The sequence below is a fragment of the Ranitomeya variabilis genome, chromosome 1 (genome assembly GCF_051348905.1).
Source record: "Ranitomeya variabilis isolate aRanVar5 chromosome 1, aRanVar5.hap1, whole genome shotgun sequence".
Lineage (NCBI taxonomy): Eukaryota > Metazoa > Chordata > Amphibia > Anura > Dendrobatidae > Ranitomeya > Ranitomeya variabilis.
The window spans coordinates 1,053,821,398-1,053,844,190 of NC_135232.1; the positions used below are offsets into that span (position 1 = coordinate 1,053,821,398).

The 22,793-nt window shown below is 41.1% G+C and overlaps 1 protein-coding gene and 1 long non-coding RNA gene across 3 annotated transcripts in view; one reads left to right on the plus strand and one right to left on the minus strand.

Moving 5' to 3' along the window:
* CORIN (corin, serine peptidase) overlaps positions 1-22,793 on the plus strand; it is a 450,167-nt gene that overhangs the window by 149,309 nt on the left and 278,065 nt on the right. For both annotated transcript variants that reach the window (XM_077279814.1, XM_077279815.1), the window contains exon 4: positions 12,388-12,598. In XM_077279814.1, the coding sequence (XP_077135929.1) occupies positions 12,388-12,598 (211 nt within the window). The remainder of the gene's footprint in view (positions 1-12,387; positions 12,599-22,793) is intronic.
* LOC143793138 (uncharacterized) lies at positions 1,006-16,925 on the minus strand. Its single transcript, XR_013220057.1, has 4 exons — positions 16,699-16,925; positions 15,425-15,453; positions 15,092-15,212; positions 1,006-1,119 (listed from the first exon to the last, which is right to left on the minus strand). It is a non-coding gene; the product is annotated as an uncharacterized LOC143793138 (long non-coding RNA).

A 22,793-nucleotide genomic window follows, 5' to 3' on the forward strand; every position in this document is an offset into this window, starting at 1 on the left:
CAAGAAAAGTTACATGGAACTTTTTTTGTGCCGACGGTCTGCCAAAACACGACGCATCCGTTGCACGACGGATGCGACGTGTGGCCATACGTCGCAATGTGTCGCTAATGCAAGTCTATGGAGAAAAAACGCATCCTGCGGGCAACTTTGCAGGATGTGTTTTTTCTCCAAAACGACGCATTGCGATGTAGGCACTTTGACGGAAGTGTGAAAGTAGCCTTAGGAGGATTAAAGGAGTTGTCTAAGTTTGTGAAGAAAGTCAGCAGTCACTCTATTTGATTGTAGACTTCTGATTGTTACAGTGAACACGTTGCACACTGTTATGATTCTCTGGTGCTGGCGGTGAGAGCAAGAGGTCATCGTAACTATGTGATTTGCATACATGCAGTGAAATGCCAACTAGACATGTGTGGCCTCAGTCAATAAAAGTGAATTGAGCGAGGCTGGATACGTCTAGTTGGAATGTAGACAAAAGTATGCAAATTGCATAGTTGCGCTCACTCACTTCCAGTGACTGCAGACTTTGTCACAAACCTGGACAAGCTCTTTTAAATATATATTAGGCACTGTAGCATGCCCAATCCAACAACATGTAGTATACTCACTGTCAGGACTGAGCGCTGCTTGTTGGTTCCAGAAGTCACCACATGACCACTCATGTGCGATTTTCATACTTACAGTCAAGTGACAACTAGCTTATCTTCCTGCTTCTCTCAGAGAAGCAGGGGCTGTAGTATTTCACTGAACATTGAAAGAATTAGGAAAAGCAGCTCTTCAACATATAAGATGTGACATGACAATTACTCAAACGTCTTGATGGTGTGACGGAGGATGCCAAATAGAATTCTTTCTCCGGGTGCCAAAAAACCTATATATACCACTGCTATTTTTATATGTGGGTTGGCTAACGGACCACCATCCAGACTCCGCATTCTTAACTATTTCCCAATGTTCTCTTTTTTATTCCAGTAAAGAGAAAATGATTGACCGGAATTGGAGGACCACTTCTCCAATTAAAAAACAAACTTTAATGCTGTGGACAGTAAATTAACTACAGAAGGTAATGGTAGGAGTACATTTAGAATTGAAGTATAAGCACTGTTCTGCAAGTGGCTGCTCCTGTAGAGAATAACAGTAGACAGTTGATTAATAAGGGTTATCAGATCTACTTTTATTAGACATTACAAAATGTGCTCCAAATTAAATGTGACAAGACATGTTGAGTGGACATGTCTCATCTTTTTTGCACACTGCAAACATAAAATTCATAACTACCTGAAAACAATCTCTATGCAATGTACCACTTGGCATCTACAATAACTCTTTTAATCTTAGAAGATAATCTGTCTTATGGCACATATTAACCCCTTTACGCCCAAGGGTGGTTTCCACGTTAATGACCAGGCCAATTTTTACAATTCTGACCACTGTCCCTTTATGAGGTTATAACTCTGGAACGCTTCAACGGATCCTGGTGATTCTGACATTATTTTCTCGTGACATATTGTACTTCATGATAGTGATAAAATTTCTTTGATATTACCTGCGTTTATTTGTGAAAAAAATGGAAATTTGGCGAAAATTTTGAAAATTTCGCAATTTTCCAACTTTGAATTTTTATGCAGTTAAATCACAGAGATATGTCACAAAAAATACTTAATAAGTAACATTTCCCACATGTCTACTTTACGTCAGCACAATTTTGGAACCAACATTTTTTTTATTAGGGAGTTATAAGGGTTAAAAGTTGACCAGCAATTTCTCATTTTTACAACACCATTTTTTTAGGGACCAAATCTCATTTGAAGTCCTTTTGAAGGGTCTATATGATAGAAAATAACCAAGTGTGACACCACTCTAAAAACTGCACCCCTCAAGGTGCTCAAAACCACATTCAAGAAGTTTATTAACCCTTCAGGTGTTTTCCAGGGATTTTTGGAATGTTTAAATAAAAATGAACATTTAACTTTTTTTCACAAAAAATTTATTTCAGCTCCAATTTGTTTTATTTTACCAAGGGTAACAGGAGAAATTGGACCCCAATAGTTGTTGTACAAATTGTCCTGAGTACGCCGATACACCATATGTTGGGGTAAACCACTGTTTGGGCGCAAAGGAGAGCTCGGAAGCGAAGGAGCGCCATTTGACTTTTCAATGCAAAATTGACTAGAATTGAGATGGGACGCCATGTTGCGTTTGGAGAGCTCCTGATGTGCCTAAACATTGAAACCCCCCCTCAAGTGACACTATTTTGGAAAGTAGACCCCCTAAGGAACTTATCTAGATGTGTGGTGAGCACTTTGACCCATTAAGTGATTCACAGAAGTTTATAATGCAGAGCCGTAAAAATAAAAAATCATATTTTTTCACAAAATTGATGTTTTCGCCCCCAATTTTTTATTTTCCCAAGGGTAAGAGAAGAAATTGGACCCCAAAAGTTGTTGTACAATTTGTCCTGAGTATGCTGATACCCCATATGTGGGGGTAAACCACTCTTTGGGCACATGGGAGAGATTGGAAGGGAAGGAGCGCCGTTTGACTTTTCAATGCAAAATTGACAGGAATTGAGATGGGACGCCATGTTGCGTTTGGAGAACCACTGATGTGCCTAAACATTGAAACCCCCCACAAATGACACCATTTTGGAAAGTAGACCCCCTAAGGAACTCATCTAGATGTGTTGTGAGAGCTTTGAACCCCCAAGTGTTTCACTACAGTTTATAACGCAGAGCCGTGAAAATATATATTTTTTTTTTCCACAAAAATTATTTTTTAGCCCCCAGTTTTGTATTTTTCCAAAGGTAACAGTTGAAATTGGACCCCAAAAGTTGTTGTCCAATTTGTCCTGAGTACGCTGATACCCCATATGTGGGGGGGAACCACCGTTTGAGCGCATGGCAGAGCTCGGAAGGGAAGGAGCTTCATTTGGAATGCAGACTTAGATGGATTGGTCTGCAGGCGTCACATTGCGTTTGCGGAGCCCCTTTTGTACCTAAACAGTAGAAACCCCCACAAGTGACCCCATATTGGAAACTAGACCCCCAAGGAACTTATCTAGATGTGTTGTGGGAACTTTGAACCCCCAAGTGTTTCACTACAGTTTATAACGCAGAGCCGTGAAAATAAAAAATCTTTTTTTTTCCACAAAAATTATTTTTTAGCCCCCAGTTTTGTATTTTCCCAAGGGTAACAGGAGAAATTGGACCCCAAAAGTTGTCAGAAGGGAAGGAGCACTGTTTTACTTTTTCAACGCAGAATTGGCTGGAATTGAGATTGGATGCCATGATGCGTTTGGAGAGCCCCTGATGTGCCTAAACAGTGGAAACCCCCCAATTACAACTGAAACCCTAATCCAAACACATCCCTAACCCTAATCCCAACGGTAACCCTAACCACACCCCTAACCCTGACACACCCCTAACCCTAATCCCAACCCTATTCCCAACCGTAAATGTAATCCAAACCCTAACCCTAACTTTAGCCCCAACCCTAACCCTAACTTTAGCCCCAACCCTTACTGTAGCCTTAACCCTAGCCTTAACCCTTGTCCCAACCCTAGCCCTAACCCTAATGGGAAAATGAAAATAAATACATTTTTTTAATTTTTTTATTTTTCCCTAACTAAGGGGGTGATGAAGGGGGGTTTGATTTACTTTGATAGCGGGTTTTTTAGCGGATTTTTATGATTGGCAGCCGTCACACACTGAAAGACGCTTTTTATTGCAAAATATATTTTTTGCGTTACCACATTTTGAGAGCTATAATTTTTCCATATTTTGGTCCACAGAGTCATGTGTGGTCTTGTTTTTTGCGGGACGAGTTGACGTTTTTATTGGTACCATTTTCGGGCATATGGCATTTTTTGATCGCTTTTTATCCTGATTTTTGTGAGGCAGAATCACCAAAACCAGCTATTCATGAATTTCTTTTGGGGGAGGCGTTTATACCGTTCTGCGTTTGGCAAAATGGATAAAACAGTTTTATTCTTCAGGTCAGTACGATGACAGCGATACCTAATTTATATTTTTTTATGATTTGTCGCTTTTATACGATAAAAACTATTTTATATAAAAAATAATTATTTTTGCATCGCTTTATTCTGAGGACTATAACTTTTTTCTTTTTTCTTTGATGACGCTGTATGGCAGCTCATTTTTTGCGGGACAAGATGACGTTTTCAGCAGTACCATGTTTATTTATATCCGTCTTTTTGATCGCGTGTTATTCCACTTTTTGTTTGGCAGTATGATAATAAAGCGTTTTTTTTTTTTGTCGCGGTTTTTTTTTTTTACGGTGTTCACTGAAGGGGTTAACTAGTGGGACAGTTTTGTAGGTCGGGTCGTTACTGACGCGTCGATACTAAATATGTGTACATTTATTGTTTTTTTTTATTTAGATAAAGAAATGTATTTATAGGAACAATATATATGTATATTTTTTGAATTTTTTTTTTTTTTTTTTACACGTGAATATTTTTTTTTTTACACTATAACATTGCTCCAGGGGGGCATCATGTTATAGTGTAAGATCGCTGATCTGACACTTTGCTGTGCACTGTGTCAGATCAGCGATCTGACGTGCACATCTCCAGACTTCCAGGCACCTGCTCTGAGCAGGCGCTGTAAAGCCACCTCCCTGCAGGACCCGGATGCAGTGGCCATTTTGGATCCGGGCCTGCTGCAGGGAGGAAGAGGTAAGAGACCCTCGGAGCAACGCGATCACATCGTGTTGCTCGGGGGTTTCAGGGAAGCACGCAGGGAGCCCCCTCCCTGCGCGATGCTTCCCTATACCGCCAGAACACTGCGATCATGTTTGATCGCAGTGTGCCGGGGGTTAATGTGCTGGGGGCGGTCCGTGACCGCTCCTGGCACATAGTGCCGGATGTCAGCTGCAATAGTCAGCTGACACCCGGCCGATCGCATATGATGTACTATCCCGTCGGTGGTCATACGGGCCCACCCCACCTCGACGGGATAGTACGTCTAATATCAGAAAGGGGTTAAACACATGAAGATCAATGGCATCCTGATTCACCATGTTTTATAGACAAAATAATCCCCTTAATTAAATTCTTGCAAACCCCGTGACAATTTTCGGCATAATTGAATTAATTAAATAAGAAATTATTTTAATTTTCATGATCTATTTTAAAGATATTTTTTCATGCATACATCATCATTTGCAATAAATATATACTATATGTGGCTGTTTATACTCTGTTATGTACTAAACCTGTCTACTGATTACTCCAATGACTAGAAAATTAGCAATGAGATGAGTTTGACCAATTTGAAGTCTGGAGAAAAAAGTCACAATCTGTGATTAAGGATTCAACAGTATTTACATTTTTGTAACAGTTGCATAGTGATCTCAGTAGATTTCAAAGTAGCCCCTCTAAGAATCCTGAAATGTGATGTTGCCATGTAAGATCCCTTTATTTACAGTATGTTGCCTCATGTGTCCATGGTCCAAACCAGAAGTTGCTAACCTTCAACATTATTGAGCAAAGTGACAAGGTTCATCCTACAAGTATATTTACACATTGCTTATTTGCTATGAGTTTTCCACATGGATTGGAGCTCACTTTGGACAAGAGAAGACATATCAGTGGCTGCAAAAGGTAGTTTATCATCCCCGATTAAAAGCCGCTGTGGAGGAAGCCTGTCAAAAGTGTAAGAGCTGTGAGTTAGCAAAACCTCCCGAACAGAGAACTCCCACACAAACCACTGTAACTTATGCTCCCCTGAATGATAGATTATCTAACTATAGGTCCAGCCTATTGTGGAAACGAACATTGTCTGGTGATGACGGACCACTTCACTAAATTTGCCGTGGTAACTCCAACCCGAGATCAGGCTGCTGAATTAGCAGATCAGGCTGTCTGTAGGGATTTCATCCAAGTTTATGGCTGTCCGAAGCGAATACACTCCGATCAAGGTGCCTGCTTTCAGGGGCGAGTAATGGAAGAACTACATCGCATGTACCAAATTGAGAAATCTTGGACGACGCCTTATCATCCCCAGGGAAATGGAGCCTGTGAACGGTTCAATCGAACCTTGATCCAGATGTTGAGGACGTTAGAGGAAGACAGAAAAGTACGCTGACCTGAGTTTCTGGCTGAACTGGTGTGGGTGTACAATAATCGAGTACATCGTACCACTGGGTACACACCCTACACCCTGTTATTCAGCCGACCGGGAAGAGAGATCGCTGAGCTGGAGTTGAACCCACAGGAGGACTACCCATGGACGGGGGTGTCTACCTGGGTCCGAGAACATTGTCACCATTTGCAAACACTACATCAACTTGTGCAGACCAAGTTTCGGGAGCTGGAACACTCGGAGATAACTCTTCTATGAGGGACAGCTCTCAAGGTCAGAGATCGTGTGCTAGTTTGAGATAAACGTTCCCTAGGCAAGTTAGAGTACCGGTGGGATAAGATCCCGTACCGGGTGAAGTGAAAGATCAGCTCTGAAGGTCCCATTTATGAATTTCAGCTTGAAGGTAGAGCAGACACTCCTACTCAAGTGGTACATCGGAACATGCCTCTCAAAGGATCCTGACTAAGTAGAAGAATCACCAAATACCATATATTATGCCTGTAGTTGTCGATTCTGATGAAGAAGAATTTCTAGACTTACCCTATGAAAAAGAACAGGGGGCTGAAGCTCCTGAATTGGCCATTCCACTTGATTTTGGGTGCATCCCCACTTCGCCCATTCTATCTGACTCTAACACCCAAGATTCTTTTACTCATTCTGACTTACGATGCACTGAGCATACAACAGCCAGAATACCCCCCAACTGATACAATAAAGATCAATTTATTTGGCAGCGGGTCATTCAGGAAATGGAAGAATGTCAACGCTTATTACAACAACTCTCACCCGTGGAATGGTGAGCGAAAGGAGAGGGGGAGTGTAAGAGGAGAAACCAGGCTGGAGGTGCCTTTCTTGTGCCGGGTCCGGAACTGTCGGGGCTGTCTCCTCTGCTGTCCGGGGGAAAGTTTAGTGAACCAGATTGATCTGTGTATGGGCTGACAGAGGGCATGGCTAAACGTTACCAGAGTCAGCACAGCGTACTGGTACAGGAGTTTTTGGCGGGAAGGCAGAGCGCATGGCTGAGGACAAGGAGAGTTCCTGCTTCAAGGACCGTTAGCTACAGAGACACGTGCCCGGCCGTGAGGGAAATCTACAGCAGAGACTCTGACAAGAAACCCACCGTGTGCAGGTTGGCTCCCAGACACCAAGGTGCCAATCGCTCTTTAACGGTCAGTGCTGTGCAGGTGCCGCCGGGCAGAGACTGAGACAGAGACCGGGTACCGCTCCCTGAATTCCTGGTGCATACTCGTCGAGCTTCGCTTAATTTTGACAGGACTGTGGCCTATAAATCGCCTGCCACCGGAGTCTACTTATTGCCAGCCAGGAACGTATCATCGCCTTCTTCAGCACCACCTCGGAACCACGTCATGCCAATGGCTGTTGGTGTCATTATTTACTCCGGAACCGTTCCTGTCAGGAAGACGCCTGATGGATAAGTGACTTCATTGAGAACGACTTTCTTTGTTTACCTGCGTTTATTTCTCCCCAACCAAATCCCTGTATTCCCTATTCTGCCTGCATTTTACCTCACGTTTTCCCTATGTCCCTGCGTGGAGTAAGACTTTGCTTTATTAAAACCTGTTAAGCCTTGATCTGCCTCCTGTCGGTCACTGCATCTGCCAACCTGCTCACAAAACTATAGATAAAACTGATCATATTTAACAAATAAATTGTAAAAGTAGATGTGGATTACATGCAAACTAATAATCTACAGGTCACTAGAAATCCCAATTCTTACAAATGTATTGATACAGAAAAGATATATTTTTGTACCGTGTTAGCCAATAGATAGAAACAGAAGGGTCCGGGAGTATAAACTCATGACAACCTTTGACACACTCAGTGCAGGAATGAATGTGTCGCATGGATTTATGTCTTTCAACATCAATTAAGGAATTTGCTCCTCAGACCTTGTGGGGGCAACACAACACAGAACCAGACCCCAATCAGAGGACAAAAAAACCTTCACAGTCCAGCACGATGGCTCAGTGGTTAGCTCTGCAAGCTGGAGTCCTGGATTCAAATCCCACCAAGGACAACATCTGCAAGGAGTTTGTATGTTCTCCCCGTGTTTGCATGGGTTTCCTCCGGGTTCTCCAGTTTCCTCCCATATTCCAAAGACATACTGATAGGGAATCTAGATTGTGAGCCCCATCGGGGACAGCGATGATAATGTGTGTAAACTGTAAAGTGCTGCGGAATATGTTAACGCTATATAAAAATAAAGATTATTATTATTATTATTATCTATTAACTGTTCCAATATTTATGGCCACAGCTGTATATTCCTCTCATAATGACAGTTTAGCTTCACGTCACTTGTATTATTTCTGTGCTGTCTTGTGTATAAATATGTGATTCTTCAGATTTTGTTTTAGTCTATGCCTGATGAAGAGACCTGAGTAGTCTCGAAAGTTTGCAATTTGTTGCCAACTTTTCAGTTAGTCATTAAAAGGTATCAACCTCTGAGGCTCTCAATTCTAAGTATTTTTCTACAAATGTATTGGAAATGATTTCATAATTAGTTTTTCTGGTCACATCACCTGTTGTTTACTACCAATCATTCTTTCTGCCAAGGTTCTGGTATATCTTTCTTGTTGGAACAGCATGCTCTTTAGTGCTGTTCTTGCTTTAAAAAATGTTGAGATCCCAAAGGGAATTTGACATTTCAGGATTTTTTGGGGAGTCTAAGGTGTAGGATGATAAATGTGAAATTATCTTCTGGCAGGAGAATATTTCTCTTGAAGATTCTTTTAATACTCAAGATTTTTTGTGATTGACATGTTATATAATAGTTTTCTTTATTACGTCTATAGTGTTCTAATTTTAAGTAATGTGTGCTTTGGGAAATGATACAGTTCAAGATGTTATTTTTCCCCACTATATTATAATTTCTATTTTTTTTATATTTTATCTTTGTTATACTATGTTACCTTTATTTGTAAGATATAAAAGATTACAAGGTAGGCCACGAAAGAAATAAATATACTGTTTATATCTACAGCCATATCCAGTAGCTGACCAATACAATACAATACCAATACACCACATGCTTTTTTTATTCCCTTCTCTTAACTTTCACACAACTTACACTCAGTATGACTTCAGACAAAGTGATTTCCATCCTGGATGTCTGCAACAATAATGGGGGTCTGACCACTTGCTTGCCTATTTTTTTTTGCTTTGACTATGGATGTTTTGTTACTCCACTTCAACACTTCAACATGTTGTTCTACCGACATGCAACAGCTGGGAAAATATTTGCTGTTGCTTTGTTTTCCTCCATCTTCTCATAACTTTTCCCTTGATCACATAGTGTCTGAACATTTGGTTGTCTATTTTTTTTTGCATAGACCAAGGATCTTGTGTTACACCTTTTACACACAAAGCATGCATACAGATTTTTGATAGAAAGGGAAAGTGTGGAGACTAGGGTTGATAGAATAGCTTCGGATAAGTTCATATCCGAATAGTTATAGTGCTTACCGAATTGCTGCATCGGTAACCTGGATACCTGGAGCGCTCGATAATCAGCTGTTTGGCGCCGCAGCTGCATGTGTCGCGGCTGTATGACAGTCACAATAAACAGGCTCTCCATGCATGTGTTGTGACTGTCACACAGCCACGACACATGCAGTTGCAGCGCCGGACAGCTGAATTTCTGGAGCGCTCCAGGTATCCGATAACCGATCCAGCTATTCGGTAAGCGCTATAGCTATTTGGAAATGCACTTATCCAAAGCCATTCGATCATCCCTAGTGGAGAAAAATATAATATTTTTGTGTTTCTATGAATGAGCCAGTGGGTGCATAGGCTTTCTCTATTTAAATACTCTGTTCAATCAAATACAGCATATTTAGCAATCACACACAACACAGTTGCCCTCATCAAAGAAGATTAACTGGCAGAAGAACAATGTCTCAACAGGCACAAGAGCAGGATCATAAATTCACATTCCTCAGTCAGCCATGGAGGAGGATGAAGCAGGACTAAAAAATTCCCTAAACTGGAGAGCTGAGCCACCAGGCAATCACTTGCTACACTTGAGTAAAGGTACCGTCACATTAAGCGACGCTGCAGCGATAGCGACAGCGATGCCGATCGCTGCAGCGTCGCTGTTTGGTCGCTGGAGAGCTGTCACACAGACCGCTCTCCAGCGACCAACGATGCCGAGGTCCCCGGGTAACCAGGGTAAGCATCGGGTTGCTAAGCGCAGTGCCGCGCTTAGTAACCCGATGTTTACCCTGGTTACCAGCGTAAAAGTTAAAAAAACAAACAGTACATGCTCACCTGCGCGTCCCCCAGCCTCTGCTTCCTGACACTGACTGAGCTCCGGCCCTAACAGCACAGCGGTGACGTCACCGCTGTGCTTTCACTTTCAGTTTAGGGCCGGCGCTCAGTAAGTGTCAGGAAGCAGAGGCTGGGGGACGCGCAGGTGAGCATGTACTGTTTGTTTTTTTAACTTTTACGCTGGTAACCAGGGTAAACATCGGGTTACTAAGCGCGGCCCTGCGCTTAGTAACCCGATGTTTACCCTGGTTACCAGTGTAAAATATCGCTGGTATCCTTGCTTTTGCTGTCAAACACGGCGATACACGGCGACCTAGCGACCAAATAAAGTGCAGACCTTCTAGCAGCGACCAGCAATTTCACAGCGGGATCCAGATCGCTGCTGCGTGTCAAATACAGCGATATCGCTATCCAGGTCGCTGCAACGTCACGGATCGCTGGCGATATCGCCTAGTGTGACGGTACCTTAACAGTTTCCTTTTGTCAGAGCTTTTTGCAATAAATTAAGGAAGATCGTGGTGCTAGCTCAAAAGTATAATACAATAGTCTTTAGAAGAAACAGTCCACAATCTCTCCTGTGCTCTGCATTCCCCTGCATACCCAATGGATGTCCCAATACATAAAAAAATAAAAGACTGTCCATTTTAAAGGAGCGGTGAGTACTGCTCTTTCTGTTTCTGCTAAAGACTACTAAAAATTCCTTGTTGTGCTCAATTAGCAGAGAAGCTTTATTCTTTTCTCATTTCACAGCCCTGCTCCCAGTTGACTGAGGTATGCGAGTTTACAATACTGCTTTTCAATTAGTTGAGACACAGGTCTGAAACAGTGCTTCTTCAGAATACAGCCAATCTTGACTCATGAGTAGGACGGGTTGAAGTTTTAAATATGTGACGATTGCCATTTTATCATATTTTTGGAGAACCCCTGTGTTTTAGTAAATTAGTTTCCAATAGTTTCCAAAGCTTGAAGATCATAAAGCAGGAATAGTTCACTAGGACTTATTCACATTGGCACTAACTTGATGAGTTGGTCTACCAGGCTATTTGATGAACAAAATGAAATTAGCTTTCCCCTTTCGGCATTTTATACGCCATTGGCATGCTTGTGCTGAGAATTAAAGAAGAAGCCAGTATTTACTTTTCCAAGGTCCAGCACAGTGTCTGTCACTGTTTTTTTACAGACTTAGTGATGATGTCATATCAACAGGACTGCAGCCAATAGCTGGGCTCTAATTATCTCTGCCAGTTTAGATGGCACAAGCCTCTGAACCCAGTGATTGGCTGCAGCGCTGTTGAAAGGATGTCGCCACTTAGGCTTCTTTCACACTTGCGTCGTTTGGCATCCGTCGCAATACCTCATTTTGGGGAAAAAACGGATCCTGCAAATGTGCCTGCAGGATGCGTTTTTTTCCCATAGACTTGTATTAGCAACGGATCGCATCGGATGGCCATCCGTGCAACGGATCCATCGTGTTTTGGCAGACTGTCGTCACGAAAAAACGTTCAAGGGAACGTTTTTTTCGTACGTCACGTCCGCCATTTTCTACCGCACATGCGTGGCCGGAACTCCGCCCCCTCCTCCCCGGACTTCAGAATGGGCAGCGGATGCGTTGAAAAACTGCATCTGCTGCCCACGTCGTGCACAAATTTCACAATCTGCATCAGTACGTCGACCCAACGCTTAGCGACGGACCTGTACCGACGCAAGTGTGAAAGTAGCCTTAGCCTGTAAACAATTACCGCATCCGCAGCAGAGACAGCACTGGACACAGGGACGGTGAGAACTGGATATTTCTATTACTCTCTTATTTCTCTCATCAAGAGCACACCATGGACTGTAGAATGATGTATAGGGAGTATCACCTTATTATTAAAGGGTTACAATGACATCTGTAACCAAATACAGGACATACCTGCAGTTATCTACTGTGTAATTTGGACTATGTGGTGGTAATCTGTTGCTCTTTGTTAATATAATATTTGGCTTTGTATTTCAGATACATGTGTAAACGTCACTCACAGCCAATGTCAACTCCTGCCATACAACCACACTATTCCGAAGTCTGTGTACTCTTTTGTCAAGAGCATAGATATGGACATGTTCCTTAAGTTCTTCAGCTATCTCAGTCGCCTCAGCTGCTATCCACACATCATGTTGTTCGGATGTAGTTTGGCTCTCCCTGAATGCCTCAATAATGGCGATGACAGGTATTTGGAAACCTAATTTGTCATTTATTATTATTGCTCTTTATGGAGTACATGATATGTTATGTGAATAAAAGTATTGTATTTGTGTACAAAGGTACAAAGATCATAAACTACTAATGGCCTCATTGTGAAAAATGTTTTTTTTTTAATGTGGGACTTAATAACTCTAAGGGTTATTGGAATTAATTAACAGTTAATTTGCTATTATAAAACACAAATTATGGTCATAGTAAAACCTCAACAAATATGTGTTATTTATATCTGGCTAATCATATACTTTTTGATAGGCCTTAAGGTTTTTTTGTAATACTCTAGCCTTTTCTAAGTCATAAATAATAATAAGTCTATTGAAGAATAGAATTTATGTAACATATATGAGAAGATGAGTGGGTCATTCCAAATTTGCATTTGCCTGTTCATGTGGATTTTCCCAAGAAATTTGATTCAATTTAATGTTCCTTAGTATTCTTTGGGTTTCTCTAGACCCTAGAGCATAATATAGGTAAGATCTAAAGAATATAAATTAATTATGCTCACCGGACAAATTTTAGTAAAATACAAGTAGAATTTAGTTCCACTGTAATTCATTCTCTCATCGCTATATACAGTGGGGCAAAAAAGTATTTAGTCAGTCAGCAATAGTGCAAGTTCCACCACTTAAAAAGATGAGAGGCGTCTGTAATTTACATCATAGGTAGACCTCAACTATGGGAGACAAACTGAGAAAAAAAAATCCAGAAAATCACATTGTCTGTTTTTTTTATCATTTTATTTGCATATTATGCTGGAAAATAAGTATTTGGTCAGAAACAAACAATCAAGATTTCTGGCTCTCACAGACCTGTAACTTCTTCTTTAAGAGTCTCCTCTTTCCTCCACTCATTACCTGTAGTAATGGCACCTGTTTAAACTTGTTATCAGTATAAAAAGACACCTGTGCACACCCTCAAACAGTCTGACTCCAAACTCCACTATGGTGAAGACCAAAGAGCTGTCAAAGGACACCAGAAACAAAATTGTAGCCCTGCACCAGGCTGGGAAGACTGAATCTGCAATAGCCAACCAGCTTGGAGTGAAGAAATCAACAGTGGGAGCAATAATTAGAAAATGGAAGACATTCAAGACCACTGATAATCTCCCTCGATCTGGGGCTCCACGCAAAATCCCACCCCGTGGGGTCAGAATGATCACAAGAACGGTGAGCAAAAATCCCAGAACCACGCGGGGGGACCTAGTGAATGAACTGCAGAGAGCTGGGACCAATGTAACAAGGCCTACCATAAGTAACACACTACGCCACCATGGACTCAGATCCTGCAGTGCCAGACGTGTCCCACTGCTTAAGCCAGTACATGTCCGGGCCCGTCTGAAGTTTGCTAGAGAGCATTTGGATGATCCAGAGGAGTTTTGGGAGAATGTCCTATGGTCTGATGAAACCAAACTGGAACTGTTTGGTAGAAACACAACTTGTCGTGTTTGGAGGAAAAAGAATACTGAGTTGCATCCATCAAACACCATACCTACTGTAAAGCATGGTGGTGGAAACATCATGCTTTGGGGCTGTTTCTCTGCAAAGGGGCCAGGACGACTGATCCGGGTACATGAAAGAATAAATGGGGCCATGTATCGTGAGATTTTGAGTGCAAACCTCCTTCCATCAGCAAGGGCATTGAAGATGAAACGTGGCTGGGTCTTTCAACATGACAATGATCCAAAGCACACCGCCAGGGCAACGAAGGAGTGGCTTCGTAAGAAGCATTTCAAGGTCCTGGAGTGGCCTAGCCAGTCTCCAGATCTCAACCCTATAGAAAACCTTTGGAGGGAGTTGAAAGTCCGTGTTGCCAAGCAAAAAGCCAAAAACATCACTGCTCTAGAGGAGATCTGCATGGAGGAATGGGCCAACATACCAACAACAGTGTGTGGCAACCTTGTGAAGACTTACAGAAAACGTTTGACCTCTGTCATTGCCAACAAAGGATATTTTACAAAGTATTGAGATGAAATTTTGTTTCTGACCGAATACTTATTTTCCACCATAATATGCAAATAAAATGATAAAAAAACAGACAATGTGATTTTCTGGATTTTTTTTTCTCAGTTTGTCTCCCATAGTTGAGGTCTACCTATGATGTAAATTACAGACGCCTCTCATCTTTTTAAGTGGTGGAACTTGCACTATTGCTGACTGACTAAATACTTTTTTGCCCCACTGTACATGTTATAGGTATTTTGTATAATGCAGACATTCTATAGAATACATAAAACATCAAGGTAGAGGTGAAATTTGACATTGCTCATTATATATATATATATATATATATATATATATATATATATATATATATATATATATATATATATATATATATACATGTATCAGTCTGTGTACAGTTAATACTTATTTTATAGAATACCTAGTTTGTTTTATGCAGTGTGTAAAATGGCCAAACTGTATCTTAAAATGTGATCACTGTGAAATCGTATGAAACTCACCCATTCAAGTCTATTAATGCAAGAAAAAAAATCGGATGCCAAAGTATAAGGTCTCATACAACTGTATTCAATCTCTTTCAAGCTCTTTATCCCCGTCATGGCATTGGTTGGGAATGGGTTTCTGCAAAATGACATAAATTTACATCATGGCAAACATGCGGGCACAAGGCATTATTCGAGTGATCAAACCAATAAAATTTTAAGGTCAAAAGAGGATCTAAGTAAAAAAAGTAAAACAAAAATAATTGAAAAACTATTTGAAAAAATCTTATGATATGAATATGATATTGCTGTTATCATACTGACCCGAAGAATACAGTAAAGCTGCCTTACCACTTATTGCTGTATTTTGTTCATTCAGCCTGCCAAAAAACAGATAGAAAGAGATTTAAAAAAAGTCAGGTGATCAAAAATGATGGTACCAATATAAATGTCAGCTTGTACTGCAAAAAACAAGCCCTCACATTACTCTCTTAGCATAAATATAGAACAATTATAGCTCTCAAAATATGGCAATGCAAAAACTTCATTTTGTAAAAAAAAAAAGCTCATGATTCAGACAAAACCCCCGGCAGAAGATTCCTTATAATGAGGCAGATGGATCCGGCAGTATCTGTCTTTTTAAGTGTGCATAAAAGCACACTCGGACGCAGTTTTTTGCATCGCTGAAAAGGACACCACTGAACAGAGGCCAGACGGAGTCCAGAGTAACTCTACTGCTTGATTATAATGAATGGACTTGTCGGGGGTTTGATCTGAATGAGGTTATTTGGAGATTTAGATCGAAACCCAAATGTAAGTGTTCAGTGTAGAGCACCAGATAAATGTGATCCAAAATGTTACTTAAAATGTTCCCAATAAAAGCTTCAACTCAGTCTACAGAAAAGCAAGTCCCCACTCAGGTCCATCATCTTTCAATGAAAATATAGCAGGCTTCCACGTTACTGGTAGTACAAAAGGCTCTGGAAAAGCACTATGGTTCCTTGCTCTCCAAAAGAAATTCAGCAATTTCTGTGCTCCCAAAATAAAATGCTCTTCAACCTTCTGAGCCCCACAGTGAGCCTAAACTAAATTTAGAATCTTCAAGTTTGTCATTTTTGTAGTGATAAGAGCCCGCTTAATTTGCGGGTGCAAATCTCCAGAAGCACGAGCTGAGCCAGGCACTACACTGGCAGATTTGCAATTTTCAGTCGGCAACTTAAGCTGCTGCTTGCATCTGGAAAACATCCCTGGAATCAAAAACACTACATCTGTAGATCAATTCCTAGAAGGATGTAATTTCCAAAATGGGGTAAATTGAGAGGGGTTTCTGCTCTTCTGGCACTTAAGGGCTCTGTATATGCAGTCCGCAAACTATTCTACAATAATTTGTTCTCTAAGAGTCAAATAGCGCTCCTTTCCGAGTCTTGCCATGTGTCGAAGCAGTACTGTACAGACACTTATGCATTATTGCCACATTCAGCAGAAATTGTGTGACAAACTTTGGTGCCATTTTTACACATTTCCTCTTGGGAAAATGTAAAATTTAGGCCTAAAACAACATTTTTGCAGTAAAATTGTAATTATTTTTTGTTCACTGTTCAACAGTATAAAATTCTGTGACATACCCATGGTGTTAATATGATCCCTTCACCCTTAGATGAATTCATTCAGAGGTGTAGTTTGTAAAATGGGAGGTTATTGGGAGGTTCTGCTGTTCTGCCAACTCAGGGGCTCTTCGAATGGGTCATGGCACCCCAAACCATAACAACAAAATCTGCACTGTAATATGGCTCTTCTTCTTGTCTGAGCTTTGCACTGTGCCTGAAAAGTAGTTCCTGATTACATGTAGGGTAATGGCAAACTCAGGAAATATTGCACAACAAACTGTGAAGTCCATTTTTTCCTATTAACCCTTATAACATTAAAAAAAATAGTGGCTAAAAGAACACTTTAGTGGTTAAAATGTAATTATTTTTTCTTTACCATCCATTGATATAAAATTCTGTGAGGTACATTTGGTGTCAAGATGCTCAATGCACCCCTAGATGAATTCATTGGGGGTGTTAGTTTGTAAAATGGGGTCATTTATGGATGGGTTCTGCTGTTTTGATACCTTAGGTCCTCTGCCAGTGTGACATTGCACACTCAAACCATTTCAGCAAAATCTGAACTCAAATATGGTGCTCCTTAATTTCTGAGCTAAGCACTGTGCCTCACAAGTAGTTTTTAATCACATAGTGGTATCGGCGTACTCAGGAGAAATTGCGTAACAAATTGTACCATTTATTTTCTGCTATTATCCTTTATGAAAATTAAAAATTTGGGGCCACATTGTATTTGAAAAAACTGTAATTTTCCATTTACTCAGCCTACTGTTATACAATTTTGTGAATCGCCTGAAGTTAAAAATGCTCATTACAACCTTAGATGAATTCCATGAGAGATGTAGTTTCCAAAATGGGGCACTTTTGGGGGTTTCTGCTGTTTTGCAATGTCAGGAGTTCTTCAGATGTGACATGGCATCAACAATCTATTCCAGACCAAATTAAGCTCCTTTACTTCCCTTCTGAGCCCTGCCGTTTGTCCAAACAGTAGCTTTCCACCACATATAGGGTATCTGTGTACTCAGAAGAAATTGCACAGCAAATTGTATGGTTCATTTTCTCTTGTTAAAATAGTGAAAATGAAAAATTTGGGGTAAAGCCAACATTTTTGGGGGAACCTGTATTTTTTTTTTTAATTTTCACGGCTCAACGTTATAAAATTTTGTGGAGCTTTTGTGGATTCAAGGTACTCAACACACCTCTAAATAAGTTCTATGAGGTGTGCAGTTTTCAAAATGAGGTCACTAGTTAGAAGTTTTTACTGTTTAGGCACATCGGAGGCTCTGCAAATTTGACATGGCGTCCGCAATCGATAACAGCCATTTTTGTATTTCAAAAGTCAAATGTTGCTATTTCCCTTACTAGCCCTACCGTGTCTGCAAACAGTAGTCCACCACATATAGAATATTGGCATACTAAAGAGAAATTGCACAACAAATTATTCGTTCATTTTCTTCTGTTTGCCTTGTAAAAATGCAAAATTTGGGGCTAAATCAACATTTTTGTGTGAAAAAGTAAAATTTTCATTTTTTCCTTCCACATTGCTTTGATTCCTGTGAAAGTCACTTCAAAATTGATGTGGTCCATAAAAAAATTGGTTTTGTAAATTTTGTTGGAAAATTGAGAAATTGCTTATCAATTTTTAACCCTTCTAACTTCCCAACAACAAAAAAAATGTTTAAGAAAGCTGATGTAAACTGGATGCAAGGTAAATTTTATTTGTTAACTATTTTGTGTGATGTAAGTTATCTGGTATAATGGCATAAAAATTAAAAGTTTGAAAATTGATACATTTTCAACCTTTTTTCCAAAATTCTGATATTTTCACAAATAAATGCAAAAAATATTAAAATAAAGTAATCATTAATATGGAGTACAATTTTTCACGGAAAAAACAATTTCAGAATCAGTGGGATACGTTGAAGTGTTCCAGAGTTATTACCACATAAAGTGACACTGGTCAGAATTTTAAAACCTGGTCAGGAAGGTGAAAACAGGCTCGTGGGTGAAAGGGTTAAAGCAAACACAGCCTTAGTAATGTCAAGTTGACCACAACATAACAATATAACAATGGGTAAAATAGATAATAGCTAGAGGTAATTAACAGTATGTTTAATTATATGGAAAGCTGAGTTCCTAGCAAAAATCCATATAGATAAGAAACAAGTAAACAAATAAGGAGACCCCATTATGAGAATTATAGAGGGATCTGACTTGCTGCACAAGGTTATAGTATTTAAGTTAAAATTATGGATGAGTAACTACCGTATATACTCATGTATAAGCTGAGATTTTCAGCACATTTTTGTGCTAAAAACGCCCCCCCTCGGCTTATACACGAGTCATGGTCCAGAAAGCCGGTGGGAAGGGGGAGCGGGGAGACGGCGGCTGTAGCACAGTTACAGCTTCAGCCGCCCACTTCCAGAAAACATCAATACTCACCCTCCGTCGCTGCATCTCTGTCCCGGCGCCGGCAGCTCTTTCCTGTTCCTGTGCTCATCGGTCAGGTAGTATCGCTCATTAAGGTAATGAATATGTACGCGTCTCCACTCCCATAGGCGTGGAGCGCATATTCATTACCTTAATGAGCGGTACCACGTGACCGCTCAGCACAGGAAGAAGCTGCCGCTCCGGGACAATGGAGATGCAGGAATGTTCAGTGACAGTGCGAGGAGGGTGAGTATGACAGGGGAGGACTCCGAGCCGTGCATGCAAGATGGGACGGGGGAGCCATGCATACAAGGATGGGACGGGGAAGCCATGCATACAAGGATGGGATGGGGGAGCCAAGCCATGCATACAAGATGGGACTGTGGGAGCCAAGCCATGCATACAAGATGGGATGGGGGAGCCGAGCCATGCATACGAGGGGATCGGGGGAACCATGTATACAACACGGGGAGCCACACACAGGACGGTGGAACCATGTATACCGGGATAGGAATGAGGGGACAATACATACCCAGCTTATGCTTGAGACAATAAGCTTACCCAGTTTTCCGTGGCAATATTAGGCGCCTAGGCTTATACTCGTGTCGGCTTATGCGAGTATATACCGTATGTAACAAGAAATCACAATAGGGTTTTATCCAATGAACAGTGACTAATAAAAAAGGTTATGCTCACCTGGTTCAGTTGTGTGAAACACAACATGCAAAGCGCAAAAAATGTCAGCTGCTTGTGCTGTTAAGAAACCAGTATAATACCTGGTAGAAACAAGGAAGATTGGTGTTCTGTGCTCCTGCTGAGGATCCAAATAAAGGTTCAAAATCACAACATTATGTTGCCAGCTGCTCTCCATCTCTGTTCCTATCAGTCATTCTTTGTACTAATCATAGACTACTACACTAATATTCTTGCAGTTTTACAATACTAAGTCTCCCTATCTTTATTGCTAAGCTGTGAGCTCTGATGAACTTTCCCTATGTAGATTCAGGCTAATATGGCTGCTACATTCCCTTCCTCGGCTTGGCTTTTATACAGACTATGATAGTCTTTGCTAATATGTGATAATTGCAAGCAGGGCTGACATTTGAGGCAGTCAAACTAAGCATTTGCCTAGGGCCCCTGCTTACCCAGGGACCCCAACCAGTGTTTTGCCCCTAGTGATGGCACACCACTCGGCCACCCCTCCTCTGCATACCACATTCAACTATATCAGCATCATAGATGCCGATACAGTTGAAAGCCATAATGGAGGAGAGAGCGTCAGATTACACCCCCTCCTCCATCATTCCCCTCTGCCTCTGACACAGCGGGTGCGCGATGACATCACTTAATCATTCACCATGCTGTGTGCCGGGCAGTGGAGCTGCTGAGATGCTCTGCAGCGACGGAATGAGGAGGAGAGGTGAGTGTTGTATTTTTTTATATATATCAGTGAGTGAGTGAGTATGTGGTGGCCATAATACTGTAGGACTCCATTATATTCTATAGGGTGGCTGCATTATACTCTATGAGGGAGCTACATTATATTCTACGACAGGGCTGCAATATAGTCTATGTGCGGGCTGCATTATATTCTGTGAGTGGCTGCATTATACTCTATGGGGTGGCTGCATTATACTCTATTAACCCATCACTTGCCAAATTAGCAATTTTCATTTTTTTTTTTTTTTTTTTTAAATGACAGATTTTTAATGATTTTGGGTCCTAAAGAATCAGAAAAATAATTTGCCAAATTTTTACAAGTACGGATTTTTCAGAAAAGGGCGTCCCAATATTCAATTAAAAATGACAATGACATGATTTCCTGTTTTGAAAACATTCATTTTACAAACACAACACAAAAAATTGGACCTAATTATAAAAATTATAAAATCTTAGTTGCTAGAAGCAAAAAATTGCGTTATACTATATGGAGGCTGAATTCCACTCGGACTATGGGCAGTACATTATACTATATGAGATCTGCATTATACTGTATTGAGGACTATGGGGAATGCATTATACTATATGAAGAACAATGGGGTGCATTATACTATGGGGAGTGCATTGTACTACATAGAGGACTCTGAGGAGTGTATTATACTATATGGAGGACTAAGGAGTGTATTTTAATATATGGAGGAGTATGCGGGTAAATTATATCATATGGAAGACTATGGGGAGTGTATTAAACTATATGGAGAACTATGGAAAGTGTATTATACTATATGGAGGAGTATGGGGAGTGTACTATACTGTATGGAGATCTAGGGGGAGGGTTTTATACTATATGGAGAACTATGGGGAGTGTATTATACCATATGGAGGTCTATGGGGAGTGTACTATACTGTATGGACGACTATGGGGAGTGTATTATACTATATGGAGGACTGTGGAGAGTGTATTATACTATATGGAGGACTATGGGGAGTGTATTATACTATATGGAGTACTATGGGGTGTATTACACTAAACAATCAGAATGCTGCCTATTTATCGAATGATTGGATTGGTTATGCCGGATCAAAAATCATTGTTCTCAGCAGCACATCACCTTCTGAAAACTGCAGATATGCTGCTGATAACATGATACTGTATGGGGACAGATTGATCTACTAGTGATCATTCTGTCCCCATCATTTTTCCGCAGCCGGTGTAAAGAGGCCAGGAAGCAATTGTCGAACGGCTTCAATATTGTCGATCACACTCATTTAGCGGCCTGAAATCAGCGCATGTATGATCGTGTAATATATTATCATTTGGTGCCCTATTTTAAATTGTTGCCCAAGCCCCACTTTGCCTAAGACCGGCACTGGTTGCAAGGCATTATACGGAAGCCTGCATGACCATGTCATCTGGCTCATGCAATCTTCTGTTTTGTACAAAATGACAGTGGGCATTTTATAGGAGCAAACTGCACAAATGTAATCTCCAATTGATCAAATTTACCAGGATCAGTGAATTTTCTTAATTTTGACATGAATTTCATATGGATTGAATCAATTTATTAATTTCTACCTAACACTCATCACTTTTCATAACCTTAACTTGTACTAACTCAATTAAGCCTAAAGGTACCTTCACACGAAACGACTTTACAACGAGAACGACAACGATCCGTGACGTTGCAGCGTCCTGGATAGCGATATCGTTGTGTTTGACACGCAGCAGCGATCTGGATCCTGCTGTGATATCGCTGGTCGTTGAATAAAGTTCAGAACTTTATTTGGTCGTCAGACCGGCGTGTATCGTCAGGTTTGACACCAAAAGCAACGATACCAGCGATGTTTTACGCTGGTAACCAGGGTAAATATCGGGTTACTAAGCGCAGGGCCGCGCTTAGTAACCCGATGTTTACCCTGGTTACCAGCGTAAAAGTAAAAATAACAAACAGTACATACTCACCTGCGTGTCCCCCGCCGTCCGCTTCCTGCTCTGACTGAGCTCCGGCCGGCCGTAAAGTGAAAGTACAGCACAGCGGTGACGTCACCGCTCTGCTGTTAGGGCCGGCGCTCACACAGTACAGGAAGCGGACGCCGGGGGACACGCAGGTGAGCATGTACTGTTTGTTATTTTTACTTTTACGCTGGTAACCAGGGTAAACATCGGGTTACTAAGCGCGGCCCTGCGCTTAGCAACCCGATGTTTACCCTGGTTACCCGGGGACCTCGGCATCGTTGGTCGCTGG